This window comes from Limanda limanda, chromosome 22, assembly GCF_963576545.1.
Source record: "Limanda limanda chromosome 22, fLimLim1.1, whole genome shotgun sequence".
Taxonomy (NCBI): domain Eukaryota; kingdom Metazoa; phylum Chordata; class Actinopteri; order Pleuronectiformes; family Pleuronectidae; genus Limanda; species Limanda limanda.
This window is the reverse complement of record NC_083657.1, coordinates 1,388,690-1,409,230: the sequence shown is the minus strand read 5'-3', so window position 1 is coordinate 1,409,230 and position 20,541 is coordinate 1,388,690. Positions and strand designations below refer to the sequence as shown.

Genomic DNA, 20,541 nt, shown 5'->3' with positions numbered 1-20,541 from the left:
TGTGGTAGAAAGAAAAATCTCATATGAGGTGATATATTTAGACTTTAGTATAATGATGATTAATAAAAAGAAAACACAACCACAACCAAACCTATTGACCTTTAACTAAGAAAAGAAATGAGTAATGAGACCTGTTCAACCAGTCCAGGAAGCTACCATTAGCTCAATTAGCTATTCATCAACAGTTGATGAAGTCGGTTATAGAAAGTTAGTCGATATTCCTGCTGCTAGCTTGTGGCCGAGCAGCAGGAGGAGGAGCTTGAACATCTATTCCACGGCAGTGATGCACAGATCTGGGCTGGCGTTGGTTTCAGAGGGTTTGACCTCAGTTGACCTCGCTGGGGTTTGGAGCTTTTGACCTTCCAACAACTTTTTTGCTGTTCTGGCCTTCTTTAACTTTTCAAAGTACTGAAGCACAACTGCTTCATCGAAGATATGAGTTATGACCAAGGCCTCGGATTTCTTCATCCAGCTGCACAGGTAGAAGTATGGGAGCAGTGTCCCTGTGAAAGTCTTTCCCGTGAAAGAGTAAATGTGCAACTCTTGATCTACATCATAGAAAGAGACTCGTCCTTCTTCATAGTCCAGATAAATGCCGACATTTCTCGGCTGAGGACACAGGTTGAGAGCTTTTTCGAAATGGTTGACTTGATAATCACAGCGCCTCTTTCCAATGGTGAAGAATCCATTCTCTGCTTTCAGAGGGACACTCCCTGTTCTGGTTACCGTTTCCTTGGCAACACCAACATCCCAGTCGTTTCTACGGCCCACTTGGACTTCCCAGTAGTGTCGTCCGGAGCTGAAGCCTCTCGTCCCACAGGCCGCGGGACGGTCGAACCTCCCTGAGCCGTCGCACCACGAGGGGCTCGTAGGTTTCACGTACTTCAGGCGTTTCCCCTGCTCCGTCACCACCAGGCCGGCGCCAGCTGTGGATCCGTCAAACAGCACCGACTCTGGAAAGGTTCCGTTTAGTTTTAAAACTCTCAACGTGAGATTAATGAAGGGAATTAAAAGTATTTTAGAATCTCACCTTTATATTGTCTCATTCTGGTCAGTTCTGGAAGAAGTTAAATCACAACATGTAAATGGAAAAGTGGCGATTTAGAGACATCTTCGCAGATTAAGCAAAACCTGAAGATATTGACCTGTTTTTGTCAGAGCTCTGAGTTCTGCTTGGAACGAGAGCACGAGCCGGGACACGGCTCTCCTCAGGCTCTGCACACACAGGTCCGAGTAAACCCGGATGTTTGACCAGTTCTTCATGTCCAACACGTTGCTCAGGGCCTGCAAAGTCTGAAATGATTCACAAGTGCATCATGGGGCTGAATCTGTTCATCACAACACATCAAAAAACAGGATATATAGCTGGAGCCGGTCGATAATTAGCTGATCAGAGAATAGAAGAACCTGCAGAAGCTGAAGGGAGTCGTCTTCCTGTGAAAGCTCCTCCAGCTCCGAGTGCCTCCTCTGCAGTTCGCTGATTTCTTCGTGCAGATCTTGAATCACTGCTTTGTCTTTCTCTTGAGATTTTGTGAGCTTTGCTTCTATGTTTGATTTTAGTTTTGTTTGCAGACTTTGTACTTGACTGATCAAAGCACTGAAGAGCTGATCGCCGCGGTCCATCTCTTTGTGAGCTTTCTCCTGAAATCAAGAACCATGTTATCAGCCAAGGTTTATACTATATTGTAAAATGCTGCATGTGTAATATGTCCCTCGTTACTCACTCTGCTCATTCCAGAGGAATCGGTGAATTCCTTTGTCTTTTCCACTCTTTCCTCAATCATCTTTTTTATCGCTGCTTTTTTGGACTCAATATTTTGCTGAAATTTAGAATTTCAAGACAAACAAATGGGATTAAAACAATCATGGCATCGTGAGGCATCTCAGACGATGACGTTCAATATAAAAACCAACTGTTTTACTTTCTGCCGAGCTCCTTCCTCCTCCAGCGTCACAGTCTCGTGCTCTTTGTGCTCCGTCTCCCTGCACAGCAGACAGATGAATTCACCCTCGTGTCGGCAGAAGAGCTCCAGGATCCTCTCGTGCTTCTTGCACATCCTCTCCTCCAGGTTCTCCAGCGGGTGGACCAGCCTGTGTCTCATCAGGGAGGGAACTCTCAGGTGCGGCTCCAGGTGGAGCTCACAGAACGAGGTCAGACACACCAGGCACGACCTCATGGCCTCCAGCTTCAGCTCTGTGCACACATCACACTTGACGTGAGAAGGCTCACCGAAGCTTTCAGTTGTCTCCACTTTTCTCCTCTTCACCTGGACGGAGATCTCCTGGATGACCGTGTTCGTGGAGACCTCGGGCCTCACGTGGAATCTCTTACTACAAGTTGGGCAGTGGCACAGCTCGCTGCCGTCCCAGTGCTCGCTGAGGCAGCTCTTACAGAAGCTGTGACCACAGGGTGTAGTGACCGGGTCGCTGAAGACCTCCTCACACAGGGAGCACTGGAACCCATCCTCTGACAACAAGGCAAAGTGTGAAGACATCACGGACTCGCTGTGAGAGAACGATACAAGTTATGTACATGTCCGGATTCGAGAACCTGTTCATGAGTCATGATCCACCCAGTGAGTCATCCTCATGTGAATCATTTGGCTCAGCACATTTCTGCAGGTCTGGATTTTAGAAGCAAAAACAACCGAAAAACTCCCAAACAGCTCGAATTACAACTCACCAGATCTCCAGAGTTTTGTAAGTTCCAGACACGTAGTTGTTCTTTCACATGTGAGACCAGACTCGGGTATCAAGGCTCAACGAAGCAACTACAGAGTCGGACGTGGAAACACTGACGAGCTCTGAGAAGCTCCGGGTGCTCCAGTCGCCACAGGAGGCGTGGCCTAGTGGCGTCAGTTTACTGAAGTGAAACCTTCTATTCACGAAGCCAGAAACAAACACATGGAACTCATTTATTTCTCTAAACCACGAACACACGTCTCTCACTGCATACAGGTCATTCATGCTTCAGGAAAAATCAACATGCAGCTGTGAATTTGTGTTATGCATTTGTAATAATAGATTATTTGCAGGAAAATATGCTTTGTCACATTCTTGGCAAGAAGCCTACATAGCATAGCTTAGCATAAAGGCGAGAAACAGAGGCTGGCTCCATCCACCAATCTGGACGAATCATAGACTGAATTTAAAAATGGACGACATGACAGCTGCAAGAGATGAAGCCAAATCCTCTTGATCGCCCCCTGGTGGCTGGCTGCAGTACACCCCCTCTCTCCACTGAGCAGGGCTTCATATTTAACAGACATGAAAATCATTTAAATCTTCTTAATTGACTCTCAACACGACAAAAAAAAAAAGTGTTTTCCAAAACATAGAACTTTCCTTTAAGGTTTGAAGCTATGAGCTGAAATGAATACATGAGGTGTATAATTACCATGGTAGCTACATTCTATACGTAATAAATATACATAAATCACAGGATTTCATTTAAACAGGAACAACAATCGGTCAGTCGTGTGTTTCAGTTTTGCTTGGTCGTGGTTTTCTCGTTCACGGGCCGGAGGGCGATGGTGTCCGAGGCCTTGTCGCAGCAGTACAGGTAGAAGAACGGCTGAATCTTCTCTCTGAACACATCCTGGAACGTGTAAATATGAGTCCGAGCTCTCACGTCGTAAAAGGACACTTGACCCTCCTCGTGGTCCACGTACACGCCCACCCGCCGTGGCCTGGGCTGGAGGGGCAGCGGGACGGGCGGAGACGTGGACGCCCGGTACCCGGTACCTTTCTTCATGGCCAGAGCCCAGTAGCCCTGGGTGGTGCTCACAGAGATCCGGCCCTTCCTGTTCACCGACGAGCGGGCCACTCCCAGGTACCAGTCGTCCTTGTCCCCCACCTGGACCTCCCAGTAGTGTCTCCCCGAGGTGAAGCCCTCCCGGCCCAGGACGATGACCACCGTGTCGAAGCGCTCAGGGTGGTCCGGCAGGTCCTGCCACGCCCCCAAGTGTCTCACCTGGTGTCGGTCCTGAGACAGCTGCAGCCATGGGTTGGCGCTGTCGGGATCCAGAGTCACGTCCACTGTGGAGACAACACAGATTCATTGTGTTGGACTGTTTCAAAATACAAAACGGAAACCAAAAACAAAAGGGAAGAAACGTTACCTGCATAACTCAAAACCTTCTTGATCTCTGTGAAGAACAAAAGACAGAATTATCCTTATCCGTATCTTCTGGAAACATTCAAGATGAACTGGGAATTCAAAGAAGATCTTACCACTATCGGCCAGTTTGTCGATCACTTCGTGTAACAGCGGCTCCAGTTTGGACACGGACCTCCTGATCATTCCTACACACATGTCGGTGGGAACACTGGTGTCGGACCAGTCTTTAACCGATGGAGTTGTGCTCAGAGCAGGGAAACTCTACAGAGACAAGACCTCAGTAAGAAACAAATACAAACTAATAAAATAGATTCTAGGAGTTTGTTATCTCTCCTCGTCAACACACATCCCTTCACCTTTAAGAAATGAATGTGGTCGGTCCGAGCCACCTTCTCTAAGTCTGAGTTCCTGCTCTTCAGCTCAGTGATCTCCAGCTCCAGGTCGGAGATGAGACCCTGGGCCCAGCTCTCCGTCTGCCTCTGCTTCTCCTCGATGGCCAGGACCAGCTCGGCCTGAGTCCTCTGGATGGATCGCACCAGCTCGGAGAAGACCTGCACGCTCTGCTGGATCTCCCCCCGAGCGCTGGCCTGGAAACACAGGTGGACGTGGAATAACTGTTTCATTGAATCAGTCGGCAGCAGGTTGGATCTGAGGAGGACTCACTTTGTTGAGCTCCAGAGAACGTGTGATCTCCTCCACCTTCTTCTCTCTGTCCTGGATCATCTGCTGGACGTCCATCCCTGTCCTCTTCAGCTGAGCCTGCACAACATCACGTCACAAACACGTGTTTTTCTGGGATACTTCAAATTAAATGAAATACTAAATGAAAGGATACTTTTCTGTGTCTTGTGGTGTATTTTAGCTAGATAACTCTTTTGAACATGGTCATAAACCACGATGACATGTTACCATCTTCAGTGTTGATTCTCAAACTCTCACACTCGTTTAAAACTATCCCAGAGTGTATGGAATGTATGCGTTAACTCTCTCCCCCAGAGAATACTTTCGACCTGTACAATGCAGACGTCTCACACTACAAGATGCTAAACATGTCCTTATTTAGGCTGAAGACCCTGTTGTGTGATGTAATGTTATCTATAGGTTTGGGGTCCCACCTCCCATCTATAAAACTTCTTGCTCTGCAGGGAGACTTCAGATTTCACCATTTTGGCCTGTGTGATTCCTCCGAGTTCCGGAGCTCGTCCTGACCTGTACTGCTGTTGTTTAATAAACATCATTTTACTTGTAAGTACTGGGTCCGCGGTCCTTTTGCTTCATCATCAACTTCTACAACAACAAGGCGACCTCTCGGCCGACAAGAATACACGTCAGTCTCACCTTCTTCTCCGTCCACTCCCTCTCCACGGGGACGGTGTAGTGCGCCCGGTGGTCCGTCTCCGTGCACAGGACGCAGACACACACCTGGTCCTTCTTGCAGAACAGCTCCAGCAGCCGCTCGTGCTTGGGACACATCCTGTCCTCCATGTGGGCCACGGGCTCGATCAGCTTGTGCTTGGTGAACCTGGCGGCGTGCGACTGGTGGTGCTCCTCGCAGTAGGAGGTGAGACACACCAGGCAGGACTTCACCGCCCTCGGCCTCCCGTCCCCGAGGCAGACGTCGCACAGGACCTCCTCCTCCCAGGACGGCTGTGGGGGGGAGGCGGAGGGCGAGGTTTGGGGAGATGGGATGTGAGGTGAAGGTGGAGGTGATGTTTGGGGCGGTGGAGGCGCTGCAGCCTGAGCTGTGGTGTCGGGTGACGGAGGAGGAGAAGGTTTGGGCGCCGACGCCGACGGGATCAACGGAGGAAGCTCCTCCTGATGTTGCCTCTTGTCCTCTGGGGTTCGCCTCCTTCTCTCCTCCTCCTGCGTCTGCTCCTCCGCAAGCTGCTCCTTCTCCAGAAGCCTCTCCTCATCCTCCGCTTTCCTTCTCTCCATTGTCCACTTCTTCTCTTTCCTCTCCTCCTCCTGCGTGCTCTCCTTCCCTTCCACGGCCCTCACCCGGATCTCCTTGAACTGCTCTGCGATCTCCCTCAGCACCGTGTTCACGCTGATATCAGGACGTTTGTGGAAGGACTTCTTACACATGGGACACTGGTACAAGGGACAGGTTCTCCAGTATCCCAGGATGCAGCTCTGGCAGAAGTTGTGTCCACAGGGGATGGACACGGGGTTGGTGAAGACGTCCAGGCAGATGGAGCAGTGCACCTGCTCCTCGGAGAGGTTCCCGCTCGTGGCCATCCCTAGACGGCGGAGGGGCAGCGTCATTCTCAACGCAAGTAACCGGCCTCCGAACCGGGCATCAAACCTGCTGTGATATGGAGGCGGCTCGGGTTAGATGGAGCAACGTTATCTGGCGTCATGTGCGTGCAAATCCAGAGAGCAAAGCATGCTGGGAATCGTTAAGGGTTAGAAGTTATCGACTAAAAATCTGGAAAACAGAAAGGTTCTGGTAGTTTAGGGTTTTATACAACTTTGATTTGTCAACAGTGGAGTTCAAACTGAGCAGAAACTGAACTGAAGGAGGAAGAAACCCTGTGACTCATCATCTTTATTGAACAAGTTTAAGAAGACAGTACAAAAGCTACTGATCGGATTTTATTGAAACTTGGTGGAAGGATACGAGCCAGCGAAAAGGGTTTTTAACTTTAAGACCTGATTTGATAGAGGCACTGGATCCAGGAAGTATGAAATAATCACAAAGGTCAATCTTTTACATGAATGTTTCAGCTCTTTCTACTGGATACATTTTGTAATAGATAATCTGTCAAATTACCTCAAATGATTTATATACCTCATGGTGTGTTGATATTTATCTGTGAATATCAACTACTTAGATACATTTCCAATTCCTAATCTTTGCTTTTTGAGGATCAATCCTTGCAGCTTGAATCTGTGTAACATTAATCTGCTTGCCCTCTGCATGTGTGTGAATCTGTCAGTGAAGTCGACTTCTGAGTCGTGCAGCTCTCTGCTGAAGGCCTCGGTGAAATCATGGAGGAGCAGATTCAAATCTTTCCAAAAATACAACACAAGCCTGCGACCGTCTCCTGAAGCAGAATCCAGGTTTAAGTTCTAAGCGTTTCAAAACATTTAAAACCCAACTTTCTTTTTCTACCCGACCTATTTTTGAATCTGTTCGACATGGACTGTATTAGAAAAAGTGCTAAATTTAGACCTAAGCTCTTAAATCAGACAAACAGATAATTTGAAAAATCCCTAAATGCAACAGCAACACTCCCCTGAGAGATTAGAGAAGCAGATGTGAAAGTGTAGAAATGAAAAAGCGTGAGAGGACGAACAGGAAAGAGAGAAACATGGAGACACTCACCAACCAGCAGCTGCCTCCACTCTCGGCTGGTCACTGACACTCGAGCCCGGCGGTAACCAAACCAACACACTCACCTCAGACCCAAAATACACCCCCCCCTCCCTGCCTCTTACCCCAGATACAGATTTACCCCCCCCGGTCACGGCCCAGGGAAGGAGATCCAGGAGGAGGAGCCGGACCCAGAGTCTCACTCGGGTCAGATTCAGGAGAGAGACAATACAAAACCTGCTCAGCTGAGTCAAGTCTGTTTATTTTGATGGCTTTAATTGTATTTTTCTTAAAAGGTAGAAACATTTTAAACATTGATGATATAAACAATTCAAATTTGTGACTCAACTTTCAAGTATTGTTTGTTTGTTGTGTCAAACTATAGAAATATTTGTTTTGTTACATTTTTTAAACCCAATATAAAATGAGTGGTTGCAATATACAGCACATTACAGTTACAAATATATAAGCAATATAGAGTTCTTTCCAGGTAGTATCTCTAGTTTTTTATGCTAAGCTAAGCTAGTTAGCTTCCCAGTTAGAATACAAGCACAAGAGTGGTATTCATTATTATATTGACAAACCCAGGAAGCTGCTCACCTTTTATTTGAACTTGTGTTCCTGGTATTTTCGCTCTGTTTTGGTCTCCACCACCTCCTGCTGGACCAGTTGCACATTACAAGTTTATCACCGTTGGTTTCACCCATGAAAAGAGCAGCTCAGTACGACTGAAAGAGGAAGAAACCCTGTGACTGATCATCTTTATTGAACAAGTTTAAAAAGACAGTACAAAAGCAGGCACTTGATATAAAAATACAGGATAATATATATTGCTTAGTGTTTTAAAAAGTGTTTTAAAAAGTCATAGGTCAACATGTTGTAGAATATGCCCTTTGCAAATAAAGTCCATATGTACAAAGCCTCTCATCTAGTCCCAAGACTGCAGACGTTACATTTGCATCAATGAACTTTTCATCTGTAAAGTGTCTGAAACCTCAGAGTTACAGTTAAACACAGGTTTACACAAAGGGAGGAGCCAGAGGTGCAGCATCACTCACACTTAACTACGTCCTTCACTGGATTTAACAACTTTATATTAATATTTTTTTATATACAATCTCGTACAGCAGAATGGAACTACTGACGCAGATTTACTTCTTTCATAATGTCGTCAGTCAATACATGTTACAGTTTGGTTTCCATTGACAAAACACACATTGATAACACAATCCTGCTTTAGAGCAACACTGTGTTACTTGTACTGAGCAGCAGCGCCCCCTGCAGGCACAGAGGATTCCTTCTGTGTGGCTGCGGGTCTCAGGTGTGTTTCACGGGTGTGATCACGAGAGGAGAAGTGTTCTTTCCCTCCTGGACGAGACACGGGCTGAAGATGGGAAACAGACTCTCGCTGAAGGAATCAGAGAAGGTGTAGAGATGCAGCCGCGCCTTCACGTCGTAGAACGAGATCCGGCCGCCGTCGTAATCCAGGAAGATTCCCACCTTGTTGGGTTGGAACTGGAGCGTCAGCGGCAGGCGGGAGGCGGCCAGGGCCTTCACCTCGCCGTTCTTCAGCCACAGGCACCAGTACCCGCCCTCGGGACTCAGCTTGATCTCGCCCTTGCGGCGAGCGGTAGCACGGGCCACGCCCAGCGTCCAGGCCGTCTTGCGCCCCAGGTCCACCTCCCAGTAGTGGCGCCCGGAGCCGAGGCCCTCCCGGCCCAGGACGAAGAGGGCGGGGCTGTAGCGCTTGGGACCCTCGGTGTGGGGGGTCTTACGCTCCTCGTACCTCACCTGGCGACCGTCCTCGGACACGACCAGGTTCCTCTGGGCCGTGGACGAGTCCAGGATCACCTCACCTGCACAGGGAGGTCAGAGGTCAGGTCAACCGTTTCAGACATGCACCAATCTCAGAGACTCTGAGTGGCGCCATCTTGTGGACGATTAGGAGAACTGACTATTATGTCACAAGTGCAAACCAACAATGTATCACCAAGATAAAAGCTTTGGTGTGGAACTCACTGGAGTAGTTCTGCACCTTCCGGAGTTCTGAGGGAGAGAAAGAGAAACACAACGTGAGTCAGAGCCGACGACACCAGGGCGACATGTGCTGCTGTCACTCAACTCTCTCTCTGTGTGTGTGTGTGTGTGTGTGTGTGTGTGTGTGTGTGTGTGTGTGTGTGTGTGTGTGTGTGTGTGTGTGTGTGTGTGTGTGTGTGTGTGTGGCGATTAGTGCAATGACGAGGGATTTCTATTTCTAAACACTTGTGACCTACAGCTTCTTGTCCAGAGGATGGATTTTACTGTAGGTTTTTATTTTTTATCTGAATACAAATACGTGGAATCTCCACACGGAGGCGCTGACACTTTGGTAATTTCCCAGTGACACGCCCACCAGCTTCCTTTACCTTTGGCGTACAGTCTCTTCAGCTCCTCCTGGAACTTGTCCATGAGGCTGCTGACGGACGAGCGGATGGTTCCCAGGTAGAGATCCGTGTTGATGCTGACCGCCGACCAATCGGTGGGCTCGGGCGGGGGTGACAGCGTCACGATATTCTACGGGAAACGGGAAAAGGGGGGTTAGGGTTATACGAGGTATGAGGAAATGAAAGGTGAATGAAGTCTTGGCAGTGAGGAGAAAAAGGCTGAACATTAGGGGTGGGAACTGGCAAAAATGTGACGATTCAATAGTATTGCGATTCTGCGATATATTGCGATACTGCAAGTATTGCGATTCGATTCTGCGATATATTACGATTCATGTCCCCCATATTATTCAAAGGCATTACAAAAAATGAGGAAAATCAGACTGCTCAACTCACTTTAAATGTCACATTTAATTCTGTGAACAACATTGTCTTCTACACATTAACTGAAGTGTAAAAACTTTGTCCTTGAACATTCAGGATACAGGACCTTTGTAATTATCTTCTGAATAGGAGACCTCTCACATGAACACTGAGCTCAATCATATAAATAAGAGGAACCTAGAGCTTCAATCAAATTGAGACCTGCAAGGTCATGACCCAAAATGTTAAATTCATTTGGGAATATTGGCATTTTTGTTCAGAAAAAGGAGTTGGTCAACATGCTCAGATGTTAAAGTTCCTCTGGAACGTTACTATATCTCCTGCAGTGGAGAACATCCTTTCCTCATACACACTAGGTATCTGTTAAACTCTGAAACTCTCCTCGTCATGCTTTGCCAGCCAGGGGCTGTTACATATATATTTGTAAATAAATATAAAAAAATATATATATATATATAAAATATTGCAATACTTTGTGCTACAGTATCGATATAATCGCGGGCGCAAATTATCGCGATACATGAACATGAAGCTTTCGTGGAACTCTGTGATTTCTAGAGTAGATTAACGAGCTGATGCTCCACAGATTCTGCAGATATGTCATCGGTCTGCGTCAGAGCCGTCTGCACGTCCTCAGTGTGACAGAGGACATGGAGGCGGGATCTACTCCAGAGCAGCAATCATCGGCTCCAGAGACTGAATCTGTCTTTCTCTTTACGAACAAGATCAGAAACATCTTGTGCATCTCACAGAGGAGATCATAATTACAGATGTGTGACATGACAGCTCCCAGGTGGGAAGCCTGTGTCTCGATGGCGTCCTGGCTGCAGCGTGGGATCATGGGACGCCCCCCCACCCCCCCCCTCAGGTGTCTCACCTGGAGGAAGATGACCTTGTCCTGGGTGTGTGCGTACGCCTCCAGCTCGCTGCTCCTCCTCCTCAGCTGACTCAGCTCGTTCTCCAGCCCGCGGGCCAGCTCCTGGGCGTGGCGCTCGGCCTCGCGCTGCCGCGTGGCGATCAGCTCCACCAGCTCCGCCTGGCTCTGCTCCACCAGCCGCTGCAGCTCGGCGTAAACCTGCCAGCTCTCCTCCAGCTCCTTCTGAGCGTTGGTCTGGAGAAGAGACGCGAGACCATCGGTTACTGTTCGGCTTTGATAACTTTTTGAAATAAAGATGACAGCCTCCAAAAGTGAAGCCAAAGCTGCTCAATCGCCCCCTGGTGGCTGTCTGCAGTATAGGTCATAACCCTGCCTCCTCCATGTTGGCAGATGGGAAACGTCAAAGTACAAGTGAATTACATTGATTTAATTTCATCAGGCTCTTTAAACTTGAGGTGTCCACAGACAGGAAGTGTCCGGAGAAAAGATTTGATTTGTTTCCTTTTGTCTTTACAGAGGATTCCAAGTAAAGACATTTTGGACTCCACTGTTTATTAGAGAGTTTCAATAAATAAGAAGCAGTAACTCTTAATTTAACAGAATTAAGATCCACCTTTCTTAAGAACCTGTAAAAGAACATTTAACTTCCTTTTTGAAAAAGGTGTGCTACAAAATAAAACCCTCAAGTGTCTGTGAGGTTTTTAACTTCTCTCTCTCAGTTAGCGACTGACAGGGTTCAGATAAAACTGTTAAAACCTAATTAGATTCGAACAAATCAACTAAGTCCTCAGCTCCTTTCATCCAGTGTTTCCTGTTTGTGTGTCTCCTGCTCGCACAACTCGACAAACTGGTTTCATCCTTCACACTTTTACATTTCTCTCATTCAGGCGCATTACTTTGCTTTAACTGACAAAGAATGCAAATCAATGAGCAGCAGGTTCCCTCACACAGCAACGTGTGCAGTCATTGTTTGAACAGCACACGCACACACACACACACACACACACACGCACACACACACACACACACACACACAAGCGCGCGCACACACACACACTTGTAACTTGATACTCAAAGTATTTGAAAAGTAGATCAATGTCACCGAGCAGGAAATGAACTGAACCTGGGAAATTTGACTATTTCTACATTTGTATTATATCCTTCTATTGTTAGTTTGTATGATTCTATTTTTATCTTATTTATTTTGGATTCTGTTTCTGTTTTTATTGTAAATACAGGTTCATGTTATTACTTATTAGACTATAAAGAGAAACCATTAGAGACATTTCAGTGATTTTCTCCTGCAGTTCCATAACAAAACCCGTCACTAGTATGAAGAGAAACAGGTTCCTCTCCAGGTGTCTCTCGTGCTTCAGGACAGTTTTTCCAGGCGGTGACACCAGGTGTGTTTCCACCGGTCGCACCGGTTTGTGCCTCACACATCTGAGAAAAACAAACCTCCTTCACTTCCTCAGAGAACGAGCGGCACGAGGAGGACGAGTTCACAGGGAGAGAGGTGTTCATACAGGAGAGGGAGAGGTTTAATTAAAAGATCATCTCGGGGTCCCATGTTGCAGTTTCCTTAAATCAATGAGATCAATATTAAAGTCAAAGTCCTTGTGAGAGTATTAAAAAGGAGCTAAAACTCTTAACAAATCTAGATTCTTGCTCTTGACATAAAGAGTTGAAATTTGACACCTGAACTTTCAAACCCGGTGTTTGAGACCTGCTACTTTAAGAGTCTCGGGGGTGGAGCCTGACTGAGTGTACACGCCCACCTGCACCGATTGGACGTTACTAGCTGTCAGTCACACGCTTCATGGTCTATTTGACTCTGAATGGATCATAATGCACAAAATGAACTAGAGATTGGGACCAAAACCTATTCAGTAAAAGGTTTACAGTTATAAATCAAGTGAAAGGGACATTTCCTCCTAGACTATACATATATATATATAAATACATATATATATAAATATCTTCACAGCTCAGCTCCTTCTCACCCTGAGATGTTTGAAGCTCTTGCTCTCACCTTGATGACCTTGATGGACTGTTTGATCTCCTCCAGTTTCTTGGCTCTCTCCTTGATCAGATGTTTCAGCTCCGACCTTCTCTTTCCCACGTTGCTCTGTGGGAGGAAAGTCAGGATTGTGAGTCACTGGAATCAATATGACAAAATCTCTCATTACACTTGTTCTTCTTCAGGTTCTTTTAGGACAAGATAGGAAAATCTAGACCTGCTAGAATACAGTGAATACTCTTCAGTATGAGTGAAGTACTCTCTTACATGGTTTGCAGTTTTTTACTTCTATGGAACTGGATATATCAGTGTTTTATATCATGACAAAGGTAAAATTGCATAACCACTAAGTTAATTTTTGATATCTGTAATATAAAATTGTATGATCATTATTTTAATGTATTTTAACTTTTGATATTTGTAATTTAACGTATGTTTTAAATGTTTGATATCTGTGTGTATGTCTTAAATGTGGACTCCATTAAAAGTAGCTCTGTCTAATAGTAAATAGTAAATGTCTTAGGGTAGAGCTAATGGGGATCCTTCTAAATAAACAAATAAACAAAAATCATATTCTCTTTATTTCCATAAACTGAGTCTCACCATCTTCTTCTTCCACTCGTGCTCGGCGCTGACGATGTCGTGGGACTTGTGCGTGGCCTCGGCGCACGCCGTGCAGATGCAGACGTGGTCGGTGCGGCAGTACACGTCCACCAGGCGCTCGTGTTTCTTGCAGATCTTCTCCTCCAGGTGGAACGTGGGTTCGATCAGACGATGAGACGACAGAGACTTCACCTGAGGGACGGAGGGAGAGAATCGTGTGAACGTCACAAACCCAACGTCTAATATTTAAGCTTCTATCATCTGTGGGGAAGATTTTGTGTGTTTTGTGTTTCATCTTATTTGTGTAACATGTGTGTGAGTGTGGTTTTCATCTCAGGTTTCCACCACACCCCTGTTTATGAGGGTGTCTATCTCTTTTGACCTTCTTGTGATGCCGTAGGTGCGTCTCACAGAAGGACCCGGGACAGTTCACACACGACTTCATGGCCTTCAGCTTCCTCCCGATGCAGGAGTCACAGGGAACATCCCCCGGCCGGGCGAACTCCCCAGTGTCGACCCCCGATGAAACCCCTTTGCCCGAGTCTGTGCTCAGGTTCAGCGTGGACCCCCGGGAGGACGCCCCCCCCCCGTCCATGGTGGCCCCCCCGGCCATCATCAGGCCCTGGAACTGGGAGGAGATCTCGGCCAGGACCCTGTTGACGCTCATCTCGGGCTTCTTGGAGTAGCTCTTCTTGCACATGGGGCAGGAGAGCTTCTTGCTGTGGTTCCAGTAGCCCGTGAGGCAGGCCTTACAGAAGCTGTGTCCGCACGGCGTGGACACGGGCTCCACGAACACCTCCAGGCAGATGGAGCAGCTGAACTGGTCCTCGGACAGGACGCTGCCCCCCGGGGAGCTGATGCCTGCAGGACACAGCATTAACATTGTTGTATGATAAGCAAAAAAAAACATTATTCATGTCGAAGGACGAAGACTTACTGTTTGCATTCTGTGTTATTTCTTTAAATGTTCAACTCCTTTTCTTTTTATTATGTGTTCTTATTTTGTATAAAACTAAAACTGTGAGAGTTTTTTAATATATTTTATGAGTTTTATAATATATTTTATGGGAGGGGGGGGACAGAGACGAGATTATTCACAGTTACATTAGAAAATTACTTCATATCTAGAATAGAAGGTAAATACAGAGAGTGATTAACAACGCCAAGGATCAACAATTTAATTTGGATCTGCAAACAAAATACACACAGATCCATTGTTTGCACTTTAATCTTCAGTTGGCCTTTTTTAAAATGGAATATATTTGTATTTTTCAGTATAGTATAGTATTTTATTTGACCTCCTTCGTGTGTGGATGAATTTTTTGAATTTTTTGAACCTTGAACTGGTTCTCTGGGAACAAACAAAGTACTTTAAATGGATCGTTACCACCTTCATCTGAAGCAGAGAGACGTGAGTGAAACTGTAAATTGCTGTGAAACTGCCTGAGAACGGATTTCAAGTCGTCTCTGAACATTTAAATTAGACTAAAAGTGACTTCTTCAATCTGAACGTACGTCAATGTACGTTAATTAATGACTTTACGAGCTGAACCACAACAGAGACACAATGTTCTCTAACTCCACACAGGGCTGATCGATCATAGAATCGTTTGAAGAAACGTGGCTTTACACTGGGTTGAATTCATTCTGTCAGGGTCAAAGTTCGGTTTTAATCTGTCTCTGCTCCTTTATTGGCTCGGGAATGAGGTCATAAAGAGTCTCAGAGAAAGACGAGAGGGAACAATGTGTGAAATGAGATTATTTTTGTGTCATGACCTGAAATCTGTGCTTCATGACGACTTGTTAATCATTTCAAACGTATCGGGAAGTGATTAAGTTTCTACCTGAGGAGCAGAGAGACAAGAAAGTTTGAGCAGTTGTTCCTCTTTTGAATCTTTCACCCAATTCCATAAAGGATTATTTATTCTTAACCATATACTGGGCATTGGTGGGTGAACATCTTAGAGTTTTATTTTGTTAAAGATCTGTGTTGATGAAGAAGAGCGGTTGATTCAACGCCTTGTGTTAATATTCAGGGAGGAGATTTAAAGACGAACGAACAAACATCACAAACACGACTCGTTACAAGACGTTTGTGATCGAGAAGAAGCAGAAAAATCCTCAGATTCAGACGAGAAACGAGAGAAAACTTATTTTTCCCCGACGCGTCTCAGCCTCAGTTTGTCGAACCTTGTCCTCCAGAGGACATGAAGACGTTTGTCTCAGACAGGAAGTGTCTTTAAAGACGTCACGGCGTCCAGCGTGTGAGGAACAATGAGAGGAATGTGGAAACTCAGGACCTGCTGCCTCTCGGCTGCAGGTTTAAAAGAAAACACGAGCTGAGCTGTGAATCCACAGATAAAAATACTGTTATTGTTTTTAGTTTGTTTAAATCCTTCCAATGTCTTCTGTGTGATGTGGACGTAACAGAATCGATATTCATAAAGACATGAGCGTTTTTGTAACTTTCGCCGAGGAGGTTATGTTTTCATCTGTTTGTTTGTTTACCCCCCCACTCTGTGCTTATTCTTATTAATGTTTCACTTTCTTTAATTCAGTTTTATGTTAAATAACAAATGATTGATGAAGGTTTTCACACCACCTCCTTTTTTCACTTCCACTCTACGAGCAAAATAATCACATGTAGGATTATTCTAGTTATTAAATGTAATCCTATATATTCTGATAGTTATGTATAGTCATTCATAACAGGACATGTACCAGAGTATCAGTTATTGATCAGAAACCAAACAAACAAATCCTCTCGGCTGGAACTTTTCCTGATTGTGTGAAAGTTCCTTCGAGGATCCGTGTGTTTACCTCATTTCACAAAGTAAACAAAGAAGTTTGTGACTTTTCTAACTTCTGGAACCAACCCAACGTAAAACTCTGAGATCTCTAAAGTCCAGAAGAGAAGAACAAACAACAACAAACGAGAGAGAGAGAGAGAGAGAAGTGGAACTTACTCTGCATGTTGGCCGTGGTGCTTGACTTCCTGCTCTGTGCTGTGACTCACACTCACTAACAGGTGCTCAGCTAATCTTCCTGGAGCGTGGAGGGTTCCTCCCTCTGCTGCTGTGACACACCCTCTCCCGGTGTTCCTCCCTCTCCTGGTGTTCCTCCCTCTGCTGCTGTGACACACCCTCTCCTGGTGTTCCTCCCTCTCCTGGTGTTCCTCCCTCTGCTGCTGTGACACACCCGAGCCCGGTGTTCCTCCCTCTCCTGGTGTTCCTCCCTCTGCTGCTGTGACACACCCGAGCCCGGTGTTCCTCCCTCTCCTGGTGTTCCTCCCTCTGCTGCTGTGACACACCCGAGCCCGGTGTGGTGTCATGAAGCTCGTCTCTCTCTCTGTGGAGCTGCAGATCTGCAAAGGGCCTGAACCTGAATCCTAAGTGGCGGCAGTGGACAATGACTGTGGACTACATGTAATGCAAGGCTTTGTTAAAAATGTAGTGGTGTAGACAGTCAGATATTTGCTGATATATGAAGTGGAGACAAATTGAAAATTTCCAGAAAATATATCTACTTAATTAAAGGGACTCTTACCTTTGTTGCATTTGAGAATTACAGCACATTCAAATCATCCCGCCTTCCTCCAATGCCCCACCCCCTCGTTCCCATCCGCGGTGTTTTAAACTTTTGTTTTTCCCCCTGGGAGCGGCTGTTTCAGTACGCCGTGGACCACTTTGGTCTGCCATCGTCAGTCGCTACGGTCGCTACTCGCTACTGTCTGCCGTGGAATCAAAACAAACCCTCTAGTTGAGGACGCGCCTTGATGACGCGGGCCCGAATGGGCCACAAGAAGCAGACGGGCTTCCTGTCTGTTTCCATGCAGCAAACAGACAGGTCTGTCGGCCAATAAGGTCCTTCGGTCCGAAGAATTTTATTGGTTGAAGTTTTCACTAAATATTACGAGAGTGAAATAATTGTTTGCTTTAACTCCTGGTGGGTCTGTCTTGCATTTTAGAGTGTCATTACCTTATTAATACCAATTTAACCTTATCCACAAAAAGTGTAAAAAATGCAACAAAGGTCAGAGTCCCTTTAAAGTTAAACTTCATAATATTTTTTTAACTTTAATGTAGTAAATGTACTTCATTACATCCCACAACTGCAGCTATATACATAAGGTCAACCTGCATACAATGTCCTCTGAGTTGTGTTTCTCATTTGTCTTCATTTTGTTCCTCTTCAGACAGAACGCCATCAGTCAGATCCCAGGTCTGGAGATTCTGGATGACACGGAGGTCCTGGGGAAGGAGAGAGCCCAGGCTCGGAAAACCTACAGGCTGCAGCAGAGCAGCCGCGGCAGCAGGAAGAGGAAGGAGGACTCCTCCAGGAAACACACACATGATCATTTTGATATTAATGATTACATAAATAGACTTAAAAGCCTGCCCGTGCAAATATGATAATCAATACTGCTGTGGCAAATTGATTTGTCCACTATAGACCTAATGTCACAGTTCACCAGGAAGGAAAAGGTCCATTAGAAGTTATAATTAGCTGGTCATTTTTTGGAGATATGTGGAATTTGGTTACACGTAGCGACCTCTGCTGGTCACTATTTCAATACATATATTTAACAAAGCTACAATGTGAGCTGCTCAAGGTATTTCATGTCAAAAAGAACATAAGTCATTCATTTATGTTGCATATACATAGATTTATTGATGCATTCATTAATTTGTTATAAGAATCATTCGATTTCTATCTGCATTTTTTTGATGATTACATTTCCAAACACTTAATATAGGTTCAAAAAACAATTATTCCAGTAAAGGCGCATACATTAATACATTTTATGCTGGATATATGGTGCTGTCTGGTGAAAGCGTACAGTTGCAACCAGAGATCTGTTTTGCATGGGCTTGACCCTTGACCTTTGCTGTGGGTCTTTGTAATTCCTTTAGTGTAAGAAATAATCAGCTGTTAAAAAAAACCTGCCTAGCAACTAATTACATTTTCCTTCCGATGGAGACTCTCCCTGTGTCTGGTGTTAATTAGACAATCTTCCCTGGCTGCATTCAGTTCCTGATGCTCTTTATAAACAGACGCACAGTTTAAGCATATAAGCACAAAAAGGCTATTTTTTCTAAAACATCATTAATTGGTATGGTTTAACTGCGTACAGTGATAGAGGTGTGTACACGTGCAGACATGAAACACAAGCGCATGCATTGAAAGTTAAATTCAAATTTTTAAAGCTCAGTTTTTTTCTTTCTCTTGTCGGAAACTTTCTCCTCCTTGTGGAAAACGTTCCCATCAGCCTGTTCTTTCCACTTCAAGGTGACGCCACTCAGTCCATTCTCCTTCATTCTGTCCTGGAACTGAAAAACAGAAATGGAGACTATTTGAAATACTTTGAACAGATTCCTTTGCTCTCTCAGACAAAGAGTTATGTGTTTTTAGTCCATTCAATTCTATTTATATAGCTTATATATCATAACATAAATTATATCAAAGACTTTACAGAGAAAGTCAAGATTTTAAAATGTAGAGAGAAACCCAACCGTTCCCACAATGAGCAGCACTTTGGAGACTGTGGAGAAAAAACTCCCTCATTAACTGGAAGAAACCTCTAGAGCCAGACTCAAGGTGGGCAAGAAGGAGAGGGGGGGGGGGGGGTGTAAAAGAGGGAAGAGAAGAGAAAGAGAAAGGAGGAGAGGGGGACAGAAAATAAAGAGAGACAAACAAGAGTTATAATTATTCATAGAAAGATGTTATTAGTGACAGCAGTATTAATTCATATACTACTACTACTACTACTACTACTACTACTACTACTACTACTACTACTACTACTACTACTAATAATAATAATAATAATAATAATAACAATAATAATAATAATTAGAAGGAGAGTATTTTGAATAAGAAATGTTGTTTGTCTGAATCCTGCAGCTCTGGACACATAAACATCATCAGGTCCCAAAGTTACATTTTGTTTTGAGTCATTTTTGGTCTTTATTGTAAAGATGATATTTACATGGACACTGCTCTTTCGTGGCAGGAGCTGTAACTGCTCAGCTACTAAGATATTTGTCTGCTGGACGTTTTTTATTTTGTGATCGTCACATAGCAATCATGCCAAATACCATATTTATGTTTCCTGGTCTCAAATAAAAAACTGCAGATCTAGATTTAAAAATACCTGGAAGAATAATCTGTCAAAATAATGAAAGGAGTCAACATGATTATAACTCTTCTTTCCATTGGTTATTTATTGATGTCAAACTCTGTAATACATCTGTCCAGGGTCTATGAATGAGTTAATGTTTCACTATGGATTTTGGAGACTTGCCTGTTTCAGAATCTGTTTTTTCACCGCAGGGTCATTCAGGTCCACAGAGGAGCCGTCTACATTCACCTTCACCTTCACCAACGTCTTCACCAACGTCTTCACTGGTCCTTAGACAAAGGATGAGGAGAGAAACAAAACACACGTTTGATGTGGTGTATAGTTTTGGGAAACCTACATTTATTCCTGTGGAGATCGTTCTACTCAGATTTTTAGTTTAAAACACAGAGTGAGGAACCTCTGGTCTCTGGGCTGCATGTTGCCTACAAGACAGTTTGATCAGGCGTGTCAGAAAACGTACAAATAAAAAATAAGCAACTCAAAAATAAAAAAAATGATTCTCACTTGGGACGCTGTGGCAGACAAATGGTTTTCTTTCTTCACAGGAAAATAACCTCCATTTTCCTTCCTTCTCCAAATCTACAACACCACAATTATCTTTCATCGAGCCAACGGGCTTGAAACCCTCATACCAGGAGCTGAATGAGAAGTTACTC

At 45.0% G+C, this 20,541-nt stretch overlaps 3 protein-coding genes across 3 annotated transcripts; all 3 read right to left on the bottom strand.

Moving 5' to 3' along the window:
- Positions 1 to 267: 267 nt before the first annotated feature.
- LOC132996247 (E3 ubiquitin-protein ligase TRIM17-like) lies at positions 268 to 2,495 on the bottom strand. Its single transcript, XM_061066590.1, has 6 exons — positions 1,923 to 2,495; positions 1,725 to 1,820; positions 1,408 to 1,641; positions 1,146 to 1,293; positions 1,031 to 1,057; positions 268 to 953 (listed from the first exon to the last, which is right to left on the bottom strand). Exons 1-6 carry the CDS (start codon positions 2,493 to 2,495, stop codon positions 268 to 270), a joined length of 1,764 nt encoding a protein of 587 aa, XP_060922573.1.
- A 989-nt stretch (positions 2,496 to 3,484) lies between these two features.
- si:dkey-46i9.6 (E3 ubiquitin-protein ligase TRIM39) lies at positions 3,485 to 6,400 on the bottom strand. Its single transcript, XM_061066333.1, has 6 exons — positions 5,459 to 6,400; positions 4,784 to 4,879; positions 4,477 to 4,707; positions 4,234 to 4,381; positions 4,122 to 4,148; positions 3,485 to 4,038 (listed from the first exon to the last, which is right to left on the bottom strand). Exons 1-6 carry the CDS (start codon positions 6,383 to 6,385, stop codon positions 3,485 to 3,487), a joined length of 1,983 nt encoding a protein of 660 aa, XP_060922316.1. The 5' UTR covers positions 6,386 to 6,400.
- Positions 6,401 to 8,237: 1,837 nt separating this feature from the next.
- On the bottom strand, positions 8,238 to 16,750 carry btr12 (bloodthirsty-related gene family, member 12). The gene is made up of 8 exons (XM_061066328.1): positions 16,710 to 16,750; positions 14,126 to 14,604; positions 13,744 to 13,935; positions 13,153 to 13,248; positions 11,121 to 11,354; positions 9,842 to 9,989; positions 9,456 to 9,482; positions 8,238 to 9,292 (listed from the first exon to the last, which is right to left on the bottom strand). Exons 1-8 carry the CDS (start codon positions 16,714 to 16,716, stop codon positions 8,754 to 8,756), a joined length of 1,722 nt encoding a protein of 573 aa, XP_060922311.1. The 5' UTR covers positions 16,717 to 16,750; the 3' UTR covers positions 8,238 to 8,753.
- Between the last annotated feature and the right edge of the window lie 3,791 nt (positions 16,751 to 20,541).

Coding starts and splice junctions, on each gene's coding strand:
- si:dkey-46i9.6 (XM_061066333.1), bottom strand. CDS start 6,385: ATGACGCTGCCCCTCCGCCGTCTAGGGATGGCCACGAGCGGGAACCTC. Junction 4,880..5,458: donor GGGAGTGGACGGAGAAGAAG/GTGAGACTGACG, acceptor GATGTTGTGCAG/GCTCAGCTGAAGAGGACAGG. Junction 4,382..4,476: donor ACCACATTCATTTCTTAAAG/GTGAAGGGATGT, acceptor TTGTCTCTGTAG/AGTTTCCCTGCTCTGAGCAC.
- btr12 (XM_061066328.1), bottom strand. Junction 13,936..14,125: donor ACCTACGGCATCACAAGAAG/GTCAAAAGAGAT, acceptor TCCGTCCCTCAG/GTGAAGTCTCTGTCGTCTCA. Junction 9,990..11,120: donor ACAAGGTCATCTTCCTCCAG/GTGAGACACCTG, acceptor CGTTTCCCGTAG/AATATCGTGACGCTGTCACC.
- LOC132996247 (XM_061066590.1), bottom strand. CDS start 2,495: ATGTCTTCACACTTTGCCTTGTTGTCAGAGGATGGGTTCCAGTGCTCC. Junction 1,821..1,922: donor AGGAAGGAGCTCGGCAGAAA/GTAAAACAGTTG, acceptor TCTAAATTTCAG/CAAAATATTGAGTCCAAAAA. Junction 954..1,030: donor CAGAATGAGACAATATAAAG/GTGAGATTCTAA, acceptor GAACCTTTCCAG/AGTCGGTGCTGTTTGACGGA.